Source organism: Vanellus vanellus, assembly GCF_965231255.1.
Source record: "Vanellus vanellus genome assembly, chromosome: 19".
Lineage (NCBI taxonomy): Eukaryota > Metazoa > Chordata > Aves > Charadriiformes > Charadriidae > Vanellus > Vanellus vanellus.
In genome coordinates this window covers 12,652,627-12,669,974 of record NC_138924.1, presented here as the reverse complement: position 1 = coordinate 12,669,974, position 17,348 = coordinate 12,652,627, and the positions used below count along the sequence as shown (strand labels likewise).

General features: G+C 61.1%; 1 protein-coding gene across 1 annotated transcript in view; it reads right to left on the bottom strand.

Annotated features, from left to right (window-relative positions):
* RAP1GAP2 (RAP1 GTPase activating protein 2) overlaps nt 1–17,348 on the bottom strand; it is a gene marked incomplete at both ends in the record, with an annotated part of 78,498 nt that overhangs the window by 13,607 nt on the left and 47,543 nt on the right. The window contains 7 exons of the mRNA XM_082492943.1: nt 126–204; nt 760–863; nt 1,398–1,607; nt 1,944–1,976; nt 2,576–2,620; nt 3,682–3,717; nt 10,935–11,019. Of these exons, the coding sequence (XP_082349069.1) occupies nt 126–204; nt 760–863; nt 1,398–1,607; nt 1,944–1,976; nt 2,576–2,620; nt 3,682–3,717; nt 10,935–11,019 (592 nt within the window). The remainder of the gene's footprint in view (nt 1–125; nt 205–759; nt 864–1,397; nt 1,608–1,943; nt 1,977–2,575; nt 2,621–3,681; nt 3,718–10,934; nt 11,020–17,348) is intronic.

The window sequence follows — 17,348 nt, the reverse complement described above, 5'->3', positions numbered from 1 at the left end:
GCCAATGCTGCCCAACACCACCCAACACCACCCAACACTGCCAACACCGCCCAACACTGCCCAAGGCGCCAGGCGCAGTGGCGCAGGCTTTGCTGCAGGTATCCCAGCGCAGCCCGGCATTTCACCTTTGCAATCTGGGGGATACTAGGGAGCTTGCTAAATCCTGCCAGGGGGATCCTTTCATGCAACGTCTTCACTTTGGACCTAGCAAAGAAAAAGCAATGAGCAGATATCAGCAGAGTATCTGAGGCAAAGAGACGCTGGCTGCAGCCCCGCCGCTCGCCAGCCCCGTGGCACGCACGCAGCGATGCTCCGCCGGCTGCTGGGAAACAACGTTCTGCAGAATTTGTTGGGCCTGGTTAGTAAGCAAAGGCTCATTTTTTCTTCTCAACTCTGCAGCTCTTAAAATATTCATAGTTTGGAGAGAAATGACACAATGGTTCAGACACGCTGCGTCTTGTCAGCTTACAGCGGGATGGCGATAGATGTGACTGGTATTATCCCATGTCACGGGGCGGTTTACACTCAGTTTCAGTGGGTTTAGCAACAGATCAAAGTCTCCTCTTCATTAGCGGGGGTCAGGCAGTCCCAGTGCAGCAACAGTAAAAGGATGCTGCTGCTGCTTCCCATCCCACCCCGAGCCTCTCCGTGTGCCACAGCCCGCGTGCTGCCAGCCCGGCGCTAGCATTTACAGTGGAAACGAAACAAGGGACTCCCAAAGAGAAAATATTTTGTTAAACAAAGCTTTTTTTTCCATACCTGAGTATAATCCTTAAATATTCCGTGCCATCTGCCTCCTCACACTTAATAGAAAGGATCAGATTTCCCAGGCTGCTGGCTGTACAATAAAAATTTAAATGATCCTAAAAATAGAAAAAAAAAGCGTGTTAGCAGCGGGGGCGGCAGCTCGCGGATGGCAAGGACGCTGCCCCGCGCCCCGGCCGGGAGCAGAGGACTCACCTGCCACCCCGACACCCTCCCGCCCCTCGGGGGGACACACTCGCACCCCCTCCTCGCGGGCAGGGCTTTAATCCCTCTGCCCGTGGACTTTAGCACTCTGCTCTCAGCTTTGTTCAGAGGGAGAGAGGATTACAGCACTGTGCGCGAGGCGGGGGCAGGCGGCTGCTGCGCCGCGTCCCCCGAGTCCGGCCGAGCCCCGGGTCCCCGCGGACAGGGCAGGCTCAGAGCCAGCGTGCCCACGCGCTGTCCCGCGGGCAAAGGCTCTGTGCATGGCCATCCCTGCCACGGCTGGTCACCCGCCGGTCCCCTCCTCTCCTTCCAAAGAGGCGAGTTGCAAAATTTGCCCATTTTGCTCCCAATTTTAGAATTTCTTTTTTTTCATGGGGGGCGTGCAATTTTTCCGCCAACGGCCCGTCTCCGGCGGTGGGGACACCCACCTTCCCCAGGAAATGTTTCCTGTAGGCTCTGGCCTCTCCTTTGCACTCCAGCTTGTAGCCGTAGGTGCTGGGGCTGAGGTTCTCCTCCTCCTCCTCGCAGATGCTGCTGTCGGACGAGGTGGGTGTGCCAAGGTTCTCCGGGTCTTCGATCCAGTATCCCCCGAACTGGGGCAGGATGATCAGCGGGTACGGGCTGCCCTTCTCTAGGATCTGGGGGGGACACGCGCCCGCGAGGGGTCAGGCAGGACTGGGGTGTGGATGTGGGGTGCGGGGGCTTGTCACCCTGTCCCCTGCCCCCCGGCTGCCCCCTCCCGCCGCAGCCCCCAGCCCCGGCAGTGCGGGGAGCAAATCCAGCCCCCCTCTGAAACCTCCCTCTCCTAGAAGAGGGCACGTGCGACCGAGGAAAAGCAGTGGCCGCAGAGGTGGGGAGGGGGAACGTGCTTTGTGCGCCCCCCCCTCAGAAACAGGATCTCCGCCAATTCCCGTTATCAGCAGTTTTGGGAAGGCGTTCGCCAGAAGGCGTTCAGGGTGGCTCAGGGCACCCACCTCGTCGATGCTGGGGTACGGGATGTAGTCTTCCTGGAAAAAAGGAATCGAGACACCACGTATGACCATCTGTTCCGCACCAGCTGTCCCTTAAAACCACAGCCTTGCACATCCAACCCGGGGAGCGCTCCCAGACGCCCGCTGCGCTGGTCCCCCCCATCCTCCCGCCCTGCACTGAGCGCCCGGCGCTGACAGGGAGCGATGCTCGTGTCGGGTGAGGCCGCCGTGTGCGGCGATGGGCACAAACCCCGGGAGCGGTGCCACCGCGCTGCCCGGGGACACGGCCCGGGGACCCCTCCCCGCTCGGGGTCCGCAGGAAAGCACTGCAGCAGGACAAGTCCTTTGCCAAAGGGGTCTCCGGAACGGGTGTAAGCTTCTCAGCTCTGCGGCAGAACCCGACCGTTCTACGCAGCTCCCCGCTGAAATACACACGTTTGGACATAAAGCTGGATTAGGGATTTACAGGCACCACTCTCCCATCTTTGCAATTCAATCAGCGCCTTCACTTTAGATAACATTTAAATCCTTTTTAGTCCTTTGAGTGACTGTCTTTGCCTATACACATTAAAGCCCCGAGATAAGTGGGGGGGGACGCTTGACGAAATCCACACAAGAAAAAAAATTCAACCAACCTTATGTTTTTGGCTTCCAGTCCTCTGTTCTTCAAGTTTTGGTGCCTGTTTGGAACAAAAAGAATACACTGAATAATTAAGGTGTTTTCAACAACACAGATAAAACCACGGGGGTATTTTGCTACATGGAAACCACTCAGACACAAGCAGCATGAAGAGGGGAGTTCTGCCCGGGATGCGCGGGGCAGAGCTGCCGGCGTGCCAGGACAGACCCCATGTCATGGTTTGAGCTGGGCGAAACACAGCCAATTTGCGGCTAACACAGCGAACATGGGTGACGGGGATGTGGCAGGACAAGACCTGGGACACAGCGACACCGCACTGAAAATGCCTAAATGCGCAGCAGGGACTATCATTTCCCAGGTGCTGGCATAGCACCAAACACAAACCGCCCCGTATCGCACTCCAGCTTCACCTTAATTTCTCCAGGACGGACCCCTAACGGAGACCCCCGCCCTGCCCTCCTGCGCAGTGGGGACCGCAGCCCCGGTGTGTGGCGCGGTGACGGCCCCGGCTGCCTGGCAGCGCCAGGGACAGCTCCGGGACGGCAAACCCTGCGCGCACCACCCGTGCCGCGGGGATAAGGGACGTGCCAGGGGACACCCTGGTCCCCGACCCTCCTCCTCGGGCAGATCCTGCTGTGTTTTAGTGTGGGACAAGGGGATACCTCGCCCTGCCCCAAGGGCTACTGAGACAGCGCTGGGCGCAGCCGTGCTCTGTACCAGAGCCCACCGTGGGCAAAGACGGGCAGCAGTGCGCTGCGCTGCCTTTACCCGGGAGCACCGAGACCGCATCTCAGAGCGTCTGCCCCTAAACCTCCTTTTGCGAAACGGCTCGGGGCGATGTGGAATAACCTCGGAGGAAGACGCTGCCGAAACCACTGCTCTCCCCCGGCACGCTGGGGCGTTTCGCACGGGGAAGTGCCCGCCGTGCCCCCTCTCAGCAGCGCTCACGGCGCTGGGGGCTTCGGCAGCAATTCAAAACCTGTTACGGTCGTACAAGGCCTCCCGGCACATTCCATGTAGGAGGTGCTGTGGGATCTCTGCCCTGCAGCCTCTGCCGGGTGGGGAAGGTCCCGTGTCACTGGCATGCACGCTGCTGCTCACCTGCATTTTCTCCAGCATTTCGAAGAATTCCGCAGACTGAAAAAGAAAAGAAGGAAATCTCCTGTTAAAGGAGACACGAGGCGAGCCAGCCCAAGCCACATCAAGGCAGGGACACCGCACCCCCCACCCTGTACGGGGCACTCTGGCTCTGGCCCTCACCAGGAGTGGGAAGAAGAGACCCTGTCCATAAGTGCTGCGCCGCAGTGCCCCGGCAGGAGGGGGTCTGCGCACACAAACAGCGGCAACAAACCTTCCCCTGGAAACGAAACAGGCCCAGACTGGTCAATCCAAAAACCCCAATAAATACTGCAGCAAGTGAGACTCCTACAGCAGCCCCCGCCGTGTCCCTTACCCTGCACGGCACAAGCTCCGGGCTCTGCGTCTCACCGGCCGCAGGAACGCCGGCAATGCCTCCGCGGGCAGCGCTGGGCTGCCCCGTGCAGGGTTAACAGCCAAACCAACTAAAGGGATTAGCGAGCCCCGGGCTGGGATTAAAACCCCCGTGTGGCTCCTCCGGCGAGCGGCCGGACCCTGCAGCCAGGGAGCTCATCCTGCGCCCCCCCGGCACCCGCTGCCTCGCTCCGCAGCCCGGTCAGCCCCCCACGCCGCTGCAGCGCACGCGGGACACACGGGGCACGCGGCTGCTGCGCCTTTGGGAACGCTTTGGGACAGGAACCCAACCGGCACAGGCACAGCCCCACCAGCACGCTCCAGTGCTCCGCCAGCATGCACCAGCCTCCCGGCGCGCCGGGTACCTGCCGGGTCACCCCTTCGGTCAGCAACCACCGAACCTCCGCGGGAGTATCCTGATCCCTCGTCCGGCTTTTCCTGCTCTCAAGCACACACAAATAAACTATCCAGCCAAACTACCGCTGTAAACGTTGGGACACTCCCAGTAAGTGCATGTCATGGTTTCAGCCTGGATAGAGTTAGCTTTTTTATTAGCAGCTGGTACAGCGCTGTGGTTTGGATTTGGGATGAGAAATACTTTTGATAGCGCAGTGATGGTTTTGGTTGCTGCTGCGCTCTCAAGACCTTTTCTGCTCCTCACCCTGTGCCGCCAGCGATGGGCTGGGGGGGGGGGCACAAAGCTGGGAGGGGACACAGCCGGGACAGCCGACCCAAACTGACCATGGGGATATCCCATGGCATGTGACGCTGTGCTCAGTATATAAAGGTGGGGAAGAAGACGGAAGGGGGGGATGTTTGGAGTGACGGCGTTTGTCTTCCCAAGTCACCGTTATGTGTGATGGCGCCCGGCTGTCCTGGGGATGCCGCGGGGGGCAGGGAATGAATTCCTTGCTTTGCTTCACTTGTGCGCGCGGCTTTTGCTCTACCTATTAAACTGTCTTTATCTCAACTCATGAGTTTTCTCACTTTTACTCTTCTGATTCTCTCCCCCATCGCAACTGGGGGGAGCGAGCGAGCGGCTGCGTGGTCCTGGTTGTCACCTGGGGTTAAACCATGACAATTAGTAAATGGCTTTTCTGGAGACACGAAGCAGCATCCCTGTCCCTCCTCTCCCCCATCCTCTCCCCACCTCTCCTCTAACCCGTGTTTGCTCCCGGCCGCCCACCGCGCTCCAGCCGCAGCAGAAGAGCTCACGGCTCCTGCGGTCGCGGAGAGGCTGAGGCCACGGCAGACGCTGCCGGTCCGGGAGGGAAAGCAGAAAGCGGGATCAGCAGCGCCGATGCTGCCGGCTATCAGAACCGGTTTGCAGAACAGGGATGCGAGATTTGGGGCAGAAGGGGTCAAGGTACCGAGGAGAAAGTCATGGGGAGGTGATTTTTGGTGAGTTCTTAGAATAGACTGAATTTTCTCAAAAGACAAAGAAGAGAGAAAAAAAAAACAGAGGAGGAGACAAAGAAATGAAAATCAAAGACGAAAGGAAAAACTCAGAGAGATTTTCTTTTAATAAATGTGGCGAGCAAAGGTTAGTTTTATGGCATGAGCAGCCCAGTGACTGCTCCCAGTTACACCAGCTGGGAGGGGGGAAAGACGCTGTCAACGCAGGCGGGGACTGCTGTGGCTCGGAAGCCGTGCTTCCAGCTTTAGACTATGCCCCATTTTATCTACTGCACCTACAGCAGGAAAAATGAACCCCGGGCTCAGAAGAGATCCGTGCCCAAAGCTGGGAGCAGCTTAAAAAGGCTTTCCCATATTTTGAGCTTGGGTTAGGTCCCCTTTATCTTCAGGTCTTTGCGATGGACAAATGCTCTTTGAGTCAATTAAAACAGTTCGCAGGTCCCACTGGGCAGCAGCCAGAACCAGAGAAGCAAAGCGCACGGCAGCACTGGACCCACCTGCTCCGGCGAGCTCCAGCAGAGAACGCGTGCGGTATTTAGTACAGCAGACAGCAGTCTGTGCCCTTTAGGGATTTACGCATACTTGAGGCCAAGCTTTACGGGGCCACAAATATTTTGGTAATTATAGCCGAGACAATCACAGCTTTGTGCCGCCCGGCAGGAAGCAGTGTCACCTGCCGTGGGCCGAGCCGGCGGGAACGGTGCCCTCACCGCGCTTGGGTCGCCGAGACCGTCTGCTCCAAACCAAACCCGCATCTATCTGCTTCCCAAATGCAACCAAAGGCAGCACCGGCGCGGAGAGCCGTTCCCCCGCCACCTTCGGCAGGACAAACCTGTCGTAGCTCATCCTAACGACCTCAGAAATGCAAAATACTCGCCCCAAAATGGTATAGCTGCTATTCCTTTCCTGCTCACACTTCCTCACCCCTCGCCGCTGAGTGTGCCACACCGGCGGCATGAGAGGGGATGGTACAGTCGCATCCCAGCACTTCAGGGCAGAAAAGTACGGGAGTCCCCTCCATCATCAGCAGCAAGGCAGCGGGTCCGAAGGTGACCGGCGGGAGCACACGGTGTCCGTTCAGCCACCCCAACACCCCGGGGCGAGTTTAGGGAGATGGTACCCGCGGCCGAGCAGCGCCCAGAGAAGGAGCGGCCCGTAAGTGCCCACTCTGAAGGTTTCCTGAGAAATTAACACCCAGAAACAAAACCCTGCAGCGGGCAGGAGGTCCCAGGGATGGAGCGCAGTGGGGCAGAGCACCCCAGCACCCCTCGCCAGCGGCCCACCACCGGTCGCCCAGCACTCACCAGTAAGCCCCGTAAGAAATCCATCATCTTGGCGGCGTCCCCCCCCCGCAGCGGCGTGGCCATCCCACCCCAGCCCCGCCACCGCCCTTCGTTAATGTTTCTCCAAGGCCGGGGCACGGCGGGACTGCCGCTTTGTTATGCCAAGGGGTGGCACCCCGGGAGGCGAAGTGCCCCAAACAGGTTGGGCAGGAACCGGCTGAGGGACTGCCGCCAGGGCCGCCGTGCGCCGCCCCCGCGGGGGATGCAGGGACCCTCGGGGGGGATGCAGAGACCCTCGGGGGGGATGCACGACATCTCAGGGGGAGATGGAGGGCTCCGCAGGGGGGGATGCACAGCCACACGGGGGGATTCACGGGCCCTCAGGCCAGGGGGATTGAACAGCACCTCAGGGGGGATGCACAGCCCCACGGGGGATGCATGGATGCACAGAGGGATGCACAGCCCCACAGGGGGGATGCACAGCCCTGCAGGAGGGGATGCACAGACCCTCGGAGGGATGCATGGCCCCACAGGGGATGCACAGCATCTCAGGGAGGATGCATGGCCCCACGGGGGGATGCACGGCGCTGCAGGGGGGATGCATGGCCCCGTGGGGGGATGCACTGCACCCCTCGGGAGGGCACTCACATGCGAGAGCTGCAGCAGGAACCGGGCACCGGGCAGGAGACAGAAAATCCGACCTCTCCAGCTGGAAATCCATACACAGAAAAGAGCCGCAGCCCTTGCAAAGGAGCTGAACGAATCCCAACCTTAAAGCCTCTCAGAGTCAGCTCAGGACAACCCAACCTGCTGACCCGGGAGCTGCAGACTAGGCACAGCACCAACAGGACCTTCCTGTCCCAATAACACCGAGGGAGGAGGCAGGACATGACTGCTTCGGCCAAAGCACCAGCATGACTGTGCTGGAGCATGGGCAGCCCCAGCTGCCGGGGACTTGCTCCTGGCCCTGCTCCCACTGCCCGTACCTACCGCTCATCCCTCTCCGTGACACTAAGTCTTGCACAGATCTCTAGGAAGCACCTTAAACTCTACCAAGAGCGGGGCAGAGCAGGATGCGCACCAAGGACATCGACTAAATCCACTCATGCCCCACAGCATCTCACCGCAGGCTCGGCCACACCAGCACAGAGCCACTGCCCGGCATCCCCCGCGCTGACCGCAACAGTCAGGGGACCGAGCCGATGTCTCCAGAAGGACCAGGTCTCTGGCTCCCAACCACAAAGTCACGCCAGGTTTCCCTCCGTCAAGCTGATGGCTCCTTAATCCCTGACATCTCCCCTCCCCGGCATCTCCGGTTCCATCTCTTAAATGTCCGCAAATACACACCAGCCCCTGCCTTCCCAGAGCCGACGGCAGCTGAGACCAAAGCGGCAGTGGGGCCACAGGGAACCTCCAAACACGCAGACGCACAAACAAAACCCAGCGGCTCACGGACAGCCCCCAGCCTGAAGGATGTACTCCTGTTTGGCCCCTCTGAGGCTCCCTGTGCCCGGCAAAGCAGCGTCCAGGTAAGAAGCAGGAGCCTCCTCTGCCGCTCCCCGGCCGGGGCGCCAGCGCGGGCAGCCGTCACCGCAGCGGCTCTGCCATCGCCAGTGCCGTGAGGATGGAGGCAGGAAGGAGGGAGCACGTGCCGCAGGCTCCCAGCTCTGCCTCGCCTTTCCAAAAGGACAACCTGTACCATCTGCAAAAGATTCTGGAGCCCTTTAATCCTGCTGTAAAGCAGAACAAGTCAGTAATCGCCTTTTAATTGCTTTAATTACGTGACTATAAAAAGAAAGAACCAGCAGTGAAACCGGCGGGCTCCAGCCCTGCCCATGGAGGCCGGTCCCCCAGCGGGTCCTCAGCCAAAGCCATGGCCGGCCTCTGCCTCGAGACGGGCCGTGCGCCCTGCGACGCGAGAAGGAATGGCCGTCCTTGAGATGCGAGAGCAGACAGACATCAGCATTTGCCTTTGGGGAGCTCACACTGCCTGAGGCACACGGAGTAGCATCTACGCACTTGTCCCATGCCAGGCTTTCCAGGGCTTTCCGTGCCAAGCTTCCCATGCTGAGGGAAGCCTTGAGCTGAAGTTCAGACATCGGGGAAGAGCCTGAACCTGCCGCTGCCCCGCGTCGCCCGGCTCCAGCCGAGGAGCAGCTGTCCCCCCTGCCCGCGGCGTGCCGGGGGTCTGCCCCCACAACCCCTCCTGCAGCAGCACGCGGGCAGGAGCAGACCCCGGCATCGGGGGCCACCTCCACAGCCGCGCAGCCGGGCTCAGCCTGCTCGGCTCTCAGGCTCATTAAAAGGCAAAATTTCCATTTAAAATGTGAAGAGGGCAAAGGCAGAACCTCTCAGGACGCAGGTGCTGCTGTAAAGCCTGGGAGGGCAGGAGGGAGCACGGCAGCAGGACGAGCCCCAGGGACGCTGCGGGACTGCAGCGCTCGCGGTCACACGAAGTCCTGCCTGAACTCCAGCCAGGTGTTACCCAGCAATTCGCCACTCGTCTGCAAGGCACAATAAACTGCACTAACACCTCTTCCCCCTCCCCCCCCCCCCCGCAGGGGCAGGGCGGGCAGGCCGGGGCTGCAGAGGAGCCGCTTGTCCGGGACAGCCCACGCGAGAAACACGGACACCCGCTGCTTCCCCGGACGTGCACGCGCCGGTGGGCTCCGGGCGTCCCGCCGCGGGATGCAGCGACACCCCCGAGGTGAAACCCCTCCGAGCCCCCGGGAGGGCTGCTCATCCCCCAGCCCCATCCCGGGAAACTTCTTGTGCTCCGCGGCTGGTGAAGGGCGCGGGGGCTTTGGCTCCCCCTCCTCGGGCACCAGCAACGCTGCTGGCAGGGACTGGGAAGCACGCTCTGCTGCCGGCACGCTGCACGTCCCCAGGTACACCCCGCAGGCGGGATCCCCCTCTCCCCCATGTCCCACAGTGCCCCCAGGACAACGCCCCCGCTGCCGGTGGGCTCTCCCTGGAGATGCGTCCCCGCTCCCCCCATCGCTCCAGGCTTCAAACCCCTCCAGGACCTCCCCCTCCTCCAGGAGGTGCCACAGCTCACGTCACCAGTGAACTGTGCCAGCTCCCGCCTGCTTTGTGCGCCCGGGTCACACACAAAACCCTAAATAAGCCGAACTGTCAGAAGCTCCACTAATAAACTCCTCCGACTCAACACTCTCTTTCCAAACCCGCTTGCTCTTAACAACCGTTTAACCAGGTTCTCAACCGCCTCGTAATCTTCACGTTCATCTCATCTCCTCCAGCTTAATGAGTAATTTCCCGGGTGGCAGCACGTTGAGCACTCTGCGGCAACCCGGGGAGAAGAGCTACAACCGCCTTTGTCTGAAAACTCGGGTGTCACAGAAATTTCTTGGGTTACTCTGACAGAAGCGACTTTTGTTGAACCCATTTAACCAAATCTGCTCTGGAGCTTTGCCCCCGGTCGCTGCCCCAGCTCTCTGCATCGCCCTGCTCCGCACGGGGCTGCGTGCTCCCCGCTGGCTTGAGACTGTCCAAGCGAGACAACCCCAGGAGCTGTGGAGGTCTCAAGCAGGAGCAGCTCCCAAGCCTGGCCAGGTCGATCCCGACCTTCTCCTGTTGGGTTTGGGAAAACTGCAGGAGTGGCAGAGGCAGCCCGGCACGGGCAGAGAGCTGCGGGGAAGCATCGTGTCCCGCGACCCGCTGCCTCCCCCATGGCAAAAGGCAGCGGCCAAGCGGTCCCGGCAGGAGTGAGCGGTGGGTCGGACCCCGCCGGCAGCGCCCACCTGCCGGGGATGCGCCGTCTGCCTGGTGCTGGCAAGCAGCCGCCCGCCGCGGCGCCCCGGGAGGGTTATTAGAAGGATAACAGCTCTGGGATTCTGCACCCTGCTTGGCATCGCCGCTCGTGATTGCGTAACGTGAGCGGCAGTGCCGGATGGGGCCCGCCGGCACGCACGCCCGCTGCCGCCGATGGTGTCTGAACACGCTGCAGGCTGCGCTCCAGAAACCACCTACTGCTGCTCCCTCGGGAACAGCCCAAATCCGTACAGCCGCTGCGTTGGAAGTGCTGCTCCTCACCAGCTCCGGTTTCCAAAACCGGCACCTCGGCTGGACCGCGCGCCCACAGCCCGGCACGGCATCGCGCGGCACGGCATCGCCCGGCCGGCGCAGCGTCGCCCGCGCACTCACCTTCATGGTCGGTGGGGCGGTGAGGGGGGGGGACAGCGGCCGCTCCGGGACGGTCACATCCGCGCTGTTCAGCAGCTCCTGTTTCCTGGAAAACCAAACGCAGGCGTGTCAGCTTCCCCCGTGCCCTGAGCGGGAGCGCGAGGCGGGAGATAAGGGCTTATCTTCTTGGGCAAAGCCGCGGGCGCGCGGGCTGCCTGTGAAACAATGTCTTGGATCGGAGACAGAAACAGACAGCATAAAAAGATGATAAAAGTCATCTGTGGAGCCCCGTGCGGGCCAGGACCCCTCGCTGCACCGCCGCGTGCCCCGGCTCCATCCCCGGGAGCCCGACGGAGCCCGGCTGCGGGGTCGGGGTGCAGTGCTGGCGGTGCTGGGCTGTGCCGGACACGGAGCGGGGGCAGCAGGGATGGGTTTCTATGACAACTCATCCCCATGGTTTCCCTCCATCTGGCACCCTCTCCCTGGGCAGGATCCGTGGCCCGTCGGCCTCCCGGCAGGTCGGGATGGCGGAGGAGGTTTCTGGCTCGATGACGCTGGCGTAAAACCCAGGGACACCCCGGCAGGGGTTTGGCAGGGCCCGGCCAAGGGCACCTCCACCACGAGGCACCTGAGCGCTGAATTCGGAGGCAGCGAAAGGCGTTGCGAGGACACAGACCCCGGGGAAGTCGGGAGCAGCCCCCATGCCATGGACCGGCCACGAAAGCATCACACAGAAGCCCCCCAGCCTCGAAAAGGCACGGCCTCAGAGCCCCCCCGGCCCCCGATCATCTGATAAAAACACCCTGTCCCTCTCACGCCGGCGGCTCCCCAGGCAGCCAACCAAGCCGCCACTCGCCGCGGCACTGCCAGATGCTACTCTGGGAGTCAGAAAAGATGAGATTTAATTTAGTTTCTTCTCGTCCCTGCCAGGTTAGTCCTGCAGAAACTGGGCCAAAATGTCCAACTGTTTATCTCGCAGTAACGAGGTTTGGTTCCCATGGCAGCCCGCCCCGGGATGGCACGGCACGGCATGGCACGGCGCGGCATGGCACGCACAGCAGCTGGGCACCGATGCCCACCGGGGCCCCCTCCAAAACACGCAGCTCCTGCCGGAGGGTGCACACCCGACCCCCTGCAGCGCCTGCCCTCGCCGCCAGCCCCGCTGCCACCTGCCCTGCCGCCCATGCCGCGCTCCTCCGCCAGCCCCGGCTCTCAGACAGCGGGTGACAACCACACACTGGTCACGGGGAGGCACGGGTGCCTGCAGCCCCTCCTCGGCAGGGCTGTGCGCTCTAGGGGCGCAGCGGGGATGCTGGCGGGAGGCTGGCGGGATGCTGCGGGGATGCAGCGGGGATGCAGCGGGGATGCAGCGGGGATGCAGTGCGGGTGCTGCAGGGAGGTAGCAGGGATGCAGCTGGGAGGCAGCAGGGGTGCTGTGGGGATGCAGCGGGGGTGCAGTGGAGGTGCAGTGGGGATGCAGTGGGGGTGCAGCTGGGGTGCAGCACGGGTGCAGCAGGAGTGCAGTGGGGGAGCAGTGGGCACCGCAGACAAGTTTTCTACAAGACCATTGGAGCAACAGTGAGTGCAAAACCCCGCCGTCGCCTGCGTGAGCAACGGAGCGGCTGTTCGGCTTCATCCCTGCTACCGGGAGACTGGCGCGGAGCTGGAGAAGGGCTGACTCCTGCCCTTCCTGCACAACTGCTCCGGCTAACAGACTTGTGTTCCCCATGAAAGTGGACTCCATCTCTTGAAACACACATATTTATGTACATATACACACACACGTACGCATATAGATAAGCATTTAGGAGAAAGCCATCTGCATACCGGGGGTTGCAGGAGCCACTGCAGCCTCCCGCCCGGCCGCAGCCCCACGCTGCGGGATCCCAGCCTGCCCTTCGCCGCGCCACGGCCCGGACCGGGGATTTGGCATCTCTCCCTGTCGCTGCGGGACCGGCTTCACGGCAGAGCGGCGGAGAGCAGCCGGAGCCGGCAGCGCCTCGCAGCCCGCGTCCCCGCGGCACACACGGTTCGATGGGGGGGGGGGCGGCCAGCTGTCAGCCCGTGCTGTTAGCGCGCTGCACGCATGGAGACAGGAGAAGCGGGAGCCACAGCGCCGGCGACCAGGGGAAGGTAGGGACCAACAGGAGGCAGATCGATAGTTCTCATTAGTCAATGAGTGAGGAACAAGAATTAATGGACTTCGGCTGTAGCCAGGAGAACACGGGCTGTATGTCAGGGGAAATTCAGGGCTGGAGTTCAAGCCCATAAATCTGTCCCGGTGGCATAAGACCAGCCCAGGCAGGGCACGGGGGGATCAGTATGATGTGCCGCGATACACCGCCACGCCGGGCAGCGCCACAGCCGAGACTGGCTGCCGGCACGTGGGGACCTGGCTCACGGACCCCGGGGACCCAGTGGGCCAAATCCTCTGGCACTGGTAACGATTGCTGGCGTGCGGGCAGCGGAGCCCCGCCGTCACGGCTCTCCGCCCCTGGACTCGGCAAATGCTGCCGGGTGCCTCCCGAGGCACGGGCAGCGCGGGCAGGAGGAAGGCAGGCTCCTTGGGCTCCGGGCTGCAAGGCGACGGAGCGGGAGGAGCGGGGCGGAAAGCTGCCCCACGGCTGCGAGGGGCGAAGGCGAAGCGGGACCAGCAGCACCCGTCCCCGACCCCGTCACAGCCGCACCGGGCTGTGCCAGCAACGCGACCACAGCCAGAGTCACTGGGGGAAACACCCAGCGGTTTCTGTCCGAACACGAATCCAGACCAAAGACTGACATTTTACATTACATTAAAACAATATATGTATTTTTTTCTTTGCCTTTTTCAAATTAGAGCAGGTCAAATTTGCCTTACATTATGACATCCCATTTAAGCTCTTGGTATCTTCCAGTTTTTCAACACAAGAAATGAATTAAAACTATGGGGGACTGTGTATGGGCAATCGCGGAACCCACGTCCTGCCCACCCTTATTGTTTATTGAGCTCCTTCCCTTTCTCCTCTCCACAAACTCACCGTGACTCTGCTGCTGAAAAAATGCCGAGGATGACAGATTTTTACTGTTTGCTCTTTGACTTTCTAGGACACTGAAGCACAGCCTGATCCGAGGCAAACCACTCATCCTTTGCTCTCCTCGCTTTGAACCCCGAGCTCTGCCTGACTGCACTAATCTGCGCAGTGGCCTCAAAGGCATAAAATATATCAGACTTCGCAAAGATTAAAGTTACAGGGATGCACACAAATAAATTGATTTGATCTGGGATTTGTAACAGGTTGCCATAGCATCATATTCTAAGTATTATAAAATCACTCACACAACTTAACAACATGTTCCTCTGTCACATGCTGATTGCTTCCTTGGGGCCAAACTGCTGGAACTGCTCCTGCAATTCCAGGGAGAGCAAAACAAACCCATTCACCAGCCACCGCTTGTAATTAGCCTCCGTGCACTGGAAATATGTTACGCTAAACTGCAACCGCTGACTGGGGATGATTCAGTCTGCCGTCAGCTACGGGGTCAAGGGCCATCAGCCTAATTCCCAAACAGTTTACCCTCACGGGATGATAAATGAATCATGAGGAAGATTAGCAGGTCTTTATCCGTGCACCAGCGCGCTCGCACGGAGAAGCAGCCCCTGGGGATCTCCCCGGAAGACGCCGGCAGAGCCAGCGGGCGCTCGCAGCAGCCCCAGGCCATGACCTGGTCCCCACCTGCACCGGGGGTGTGCAGAGCCCCAACCACAGCAAAGGTCCCCGGCGTTCACTCCGGCAAGGACCGGGGCTGGGGGACGCTGTGCAGCCCCACGCGGTGCCGGCATCCGGCTCCCACCCACAGCAGGGCCCCGGGAAGCCGCCCCGGGACATCCATCCCCGCCGGGGGTCTCCCTGCGAGGCCAGAGACCGGACGGACGGGGGATGCCGGTGGCCCGCAGCATGGCAGCATCGCTGCCTCCGCTGCACAGCTGGACGGACCCCCCTCGCCCCACGGCACGGCCCCCAGTGCGCCCTGCGCTCGCCTTCCCGAAAGGCTCCCGGCTCTGCCAGCGAGCCCCGCACCGCGATGGGGCCGCGCAAGAAGACAACATGTCACCTGCCCGAGCAGCCGAACCGCAGGCACAGCGACGCAGGAGGGCAATTAGGAAGCCAGGGAGAGGACGGGGTGGGGAAGGGCAGCAGGAACAGCGTGATGAGCTGAAGCCTGCCCTTGGCACGGCACGGCACGGCTCCAATAAATGGCCTCCGCGGTCACTCCCCACTCGCCTCTCCCGGCACCACGGCAGACGCACAGCTTGAGGACCGATAACGTAACCAAAGGTTACAGCGCCGCGCTCGCTCCCCACAGGCAGCACCCAGCGCCCGGCCCCGACGGCCCTGACGGCCCCGAGCCCCCCCTGCCACGGCCGGGCGCCAGCGCGGGGCCGGCGAGAGCATCCTCCGGAGCAGCACGGCCAGGCACCAGCCTTCCTGGAAGGCAATGTGGGCACCGATTTTGTGATTTTATGCCTACGTTTTTCTCATTAGGCAAATTAAGAGAGCAGGAAAAGAAAGAATTAGAATCCTACATACTTAGTAAATCTAATTAAGGAAATACCTTGATGCAGTTACACAGGCCCAACCGTGGGGTTCCCTACCGGAGACCGTGAGCTCGGCCCTGCTGTCCCGCCACGGTGCCGTGCTCCCCCCAGCGCCGGGGCTGCAGCCGTGGGGCAGTGCCGGGGGGGACCCCGCTGCCGCCAGCCCCCGCCAGGGAGGCACAGCCCATGCGGTCGGGGCTGCTCCCCCCGCTTCCCCCAAAGGGGGAGCAAATGGGGGTTCCCCCCACATTTTGAGCACACGGGCACTGGGTTTGTAACGCTGGCGCCTTCCCAACGCAGCGAGGGCAGGTGAAGTCTTTCCCTTTTCTTTAGAGTGTCCCTGATCGCATCCCGAAAGCGCCTCCAGATTCATATCCTGAATTTGGTAAATGCTGTCGACGTACTGAAATTCAGATTACATGTCCTGTTCGGCACAGGGCCAGGGCTGCCAGGACCCCCGGAGCCCCCCGAGCTCTCCCAGCCCAGCCCCTGTCCCCGGGCGCACGCTGTTCTCCTGCTTTCTCGCTCTAAAGCCTAATGAAAAACTTCTAATGCATCCCACCTTCTTGTTTCGTTCCTCTGATTTACCAGACGGGCTCCAAATTGACATAGTATGTTCATATAAATTACGCGTGGGAAGGGGAGATGTCAACATATTATCTGACACGGCAAAGCGTTCCGCACTAAGTGGTTAGCTCTACCTTTTGTTACGCTGTGTAAATTAAAGATGGAGCACTGCAGGTTACGTTTATGCCTACGCTTAATTCTGCAGATGAAACCTGGGCTAAAGAGGTGCGAAACTCTCGCAGCAACAAGTTCAGCCTGCCTGGATGCTGTATCCTTGAGAAGGGCAGCAAAGATTATCCTGTAAATTAACAGCCTCTATTTTTGGAGCCATCAATTTTTGTCCTTGATGGGCATCACCTTGCCAGCTGCTCCCTTTTCAGTTTATTTAATATTCAATGCCCAGTGTCGTAAGTTTTCGCAGGGGACTGTGCTTCCGTATTGCTTTTCATCCTCTCACTGCCCCGGGCTGAGCCCCCATCACGGGGCGGGTGGTGGGAGCAGAGCCCGGGCCGCTCACCCCCTCCGCGGGCGGCTCCTCTCCGTCCCCCCGGCTGCTGCGGCTCACGGCACGCGGCTGCGACCGAGCCCCCGACACCCCGGTGAGCCCCACACCGGGCACGGAGGTGGACAGAAGCCCTCAGCTGACTGCTCACAAGTTGCCAAAAAACAACCCAAATGTTTTTTGTTTTTTCGGTTGGTTGTTTTGTTTTTGTTTTTGTTTTTTTGCAACAGAGACAAGGTCACCGCGCTGAGATTCTGCACCTGGAAATCTGCAGCGAGTGCCTGAACGAGGCACCTTACTCTGCCTTTGAACAGCTCTCCATCCAATCCCGGGGGCTCCAGGCAGGCAAGATCTCGCTGCATCATCACTCATCCCGGGGAGGACGTCTGCAGAGGACACGCGCTGCCGCAGGGCTCCCACCGCCTTCAGCCAGCCCCGGCACCCCGCGGCCCCCCCGGCGCCGCCTTTCGCCCCGCGCCCCCCGCGCCGCCAAGCTGCTGGTGCTGTGGGGCTCCAAGCGGCGCAGGGCAGAGCCCCGCCGTGGGGCATCTTCCCCGATACACCCATTCGCCCGGTTACGTCCTGGGCTCGGGCTGGCCCTGCCCGGAAGCGTCACCCTCTTGTACTGAAGCCTGAGAGCGGGGAAAGAAAAAGCGCAGCATTTTCCGGTCTGGATTTCTTGCAATTACGTATTTGCAAATGGCCAGCCTGCACCCCTGTGCTCGCACGGCCGCCCCGACCGCACAGCTCCCGCAGGCGGGAAACAAAGCCCCGCTCAGAGCAAGGTGAC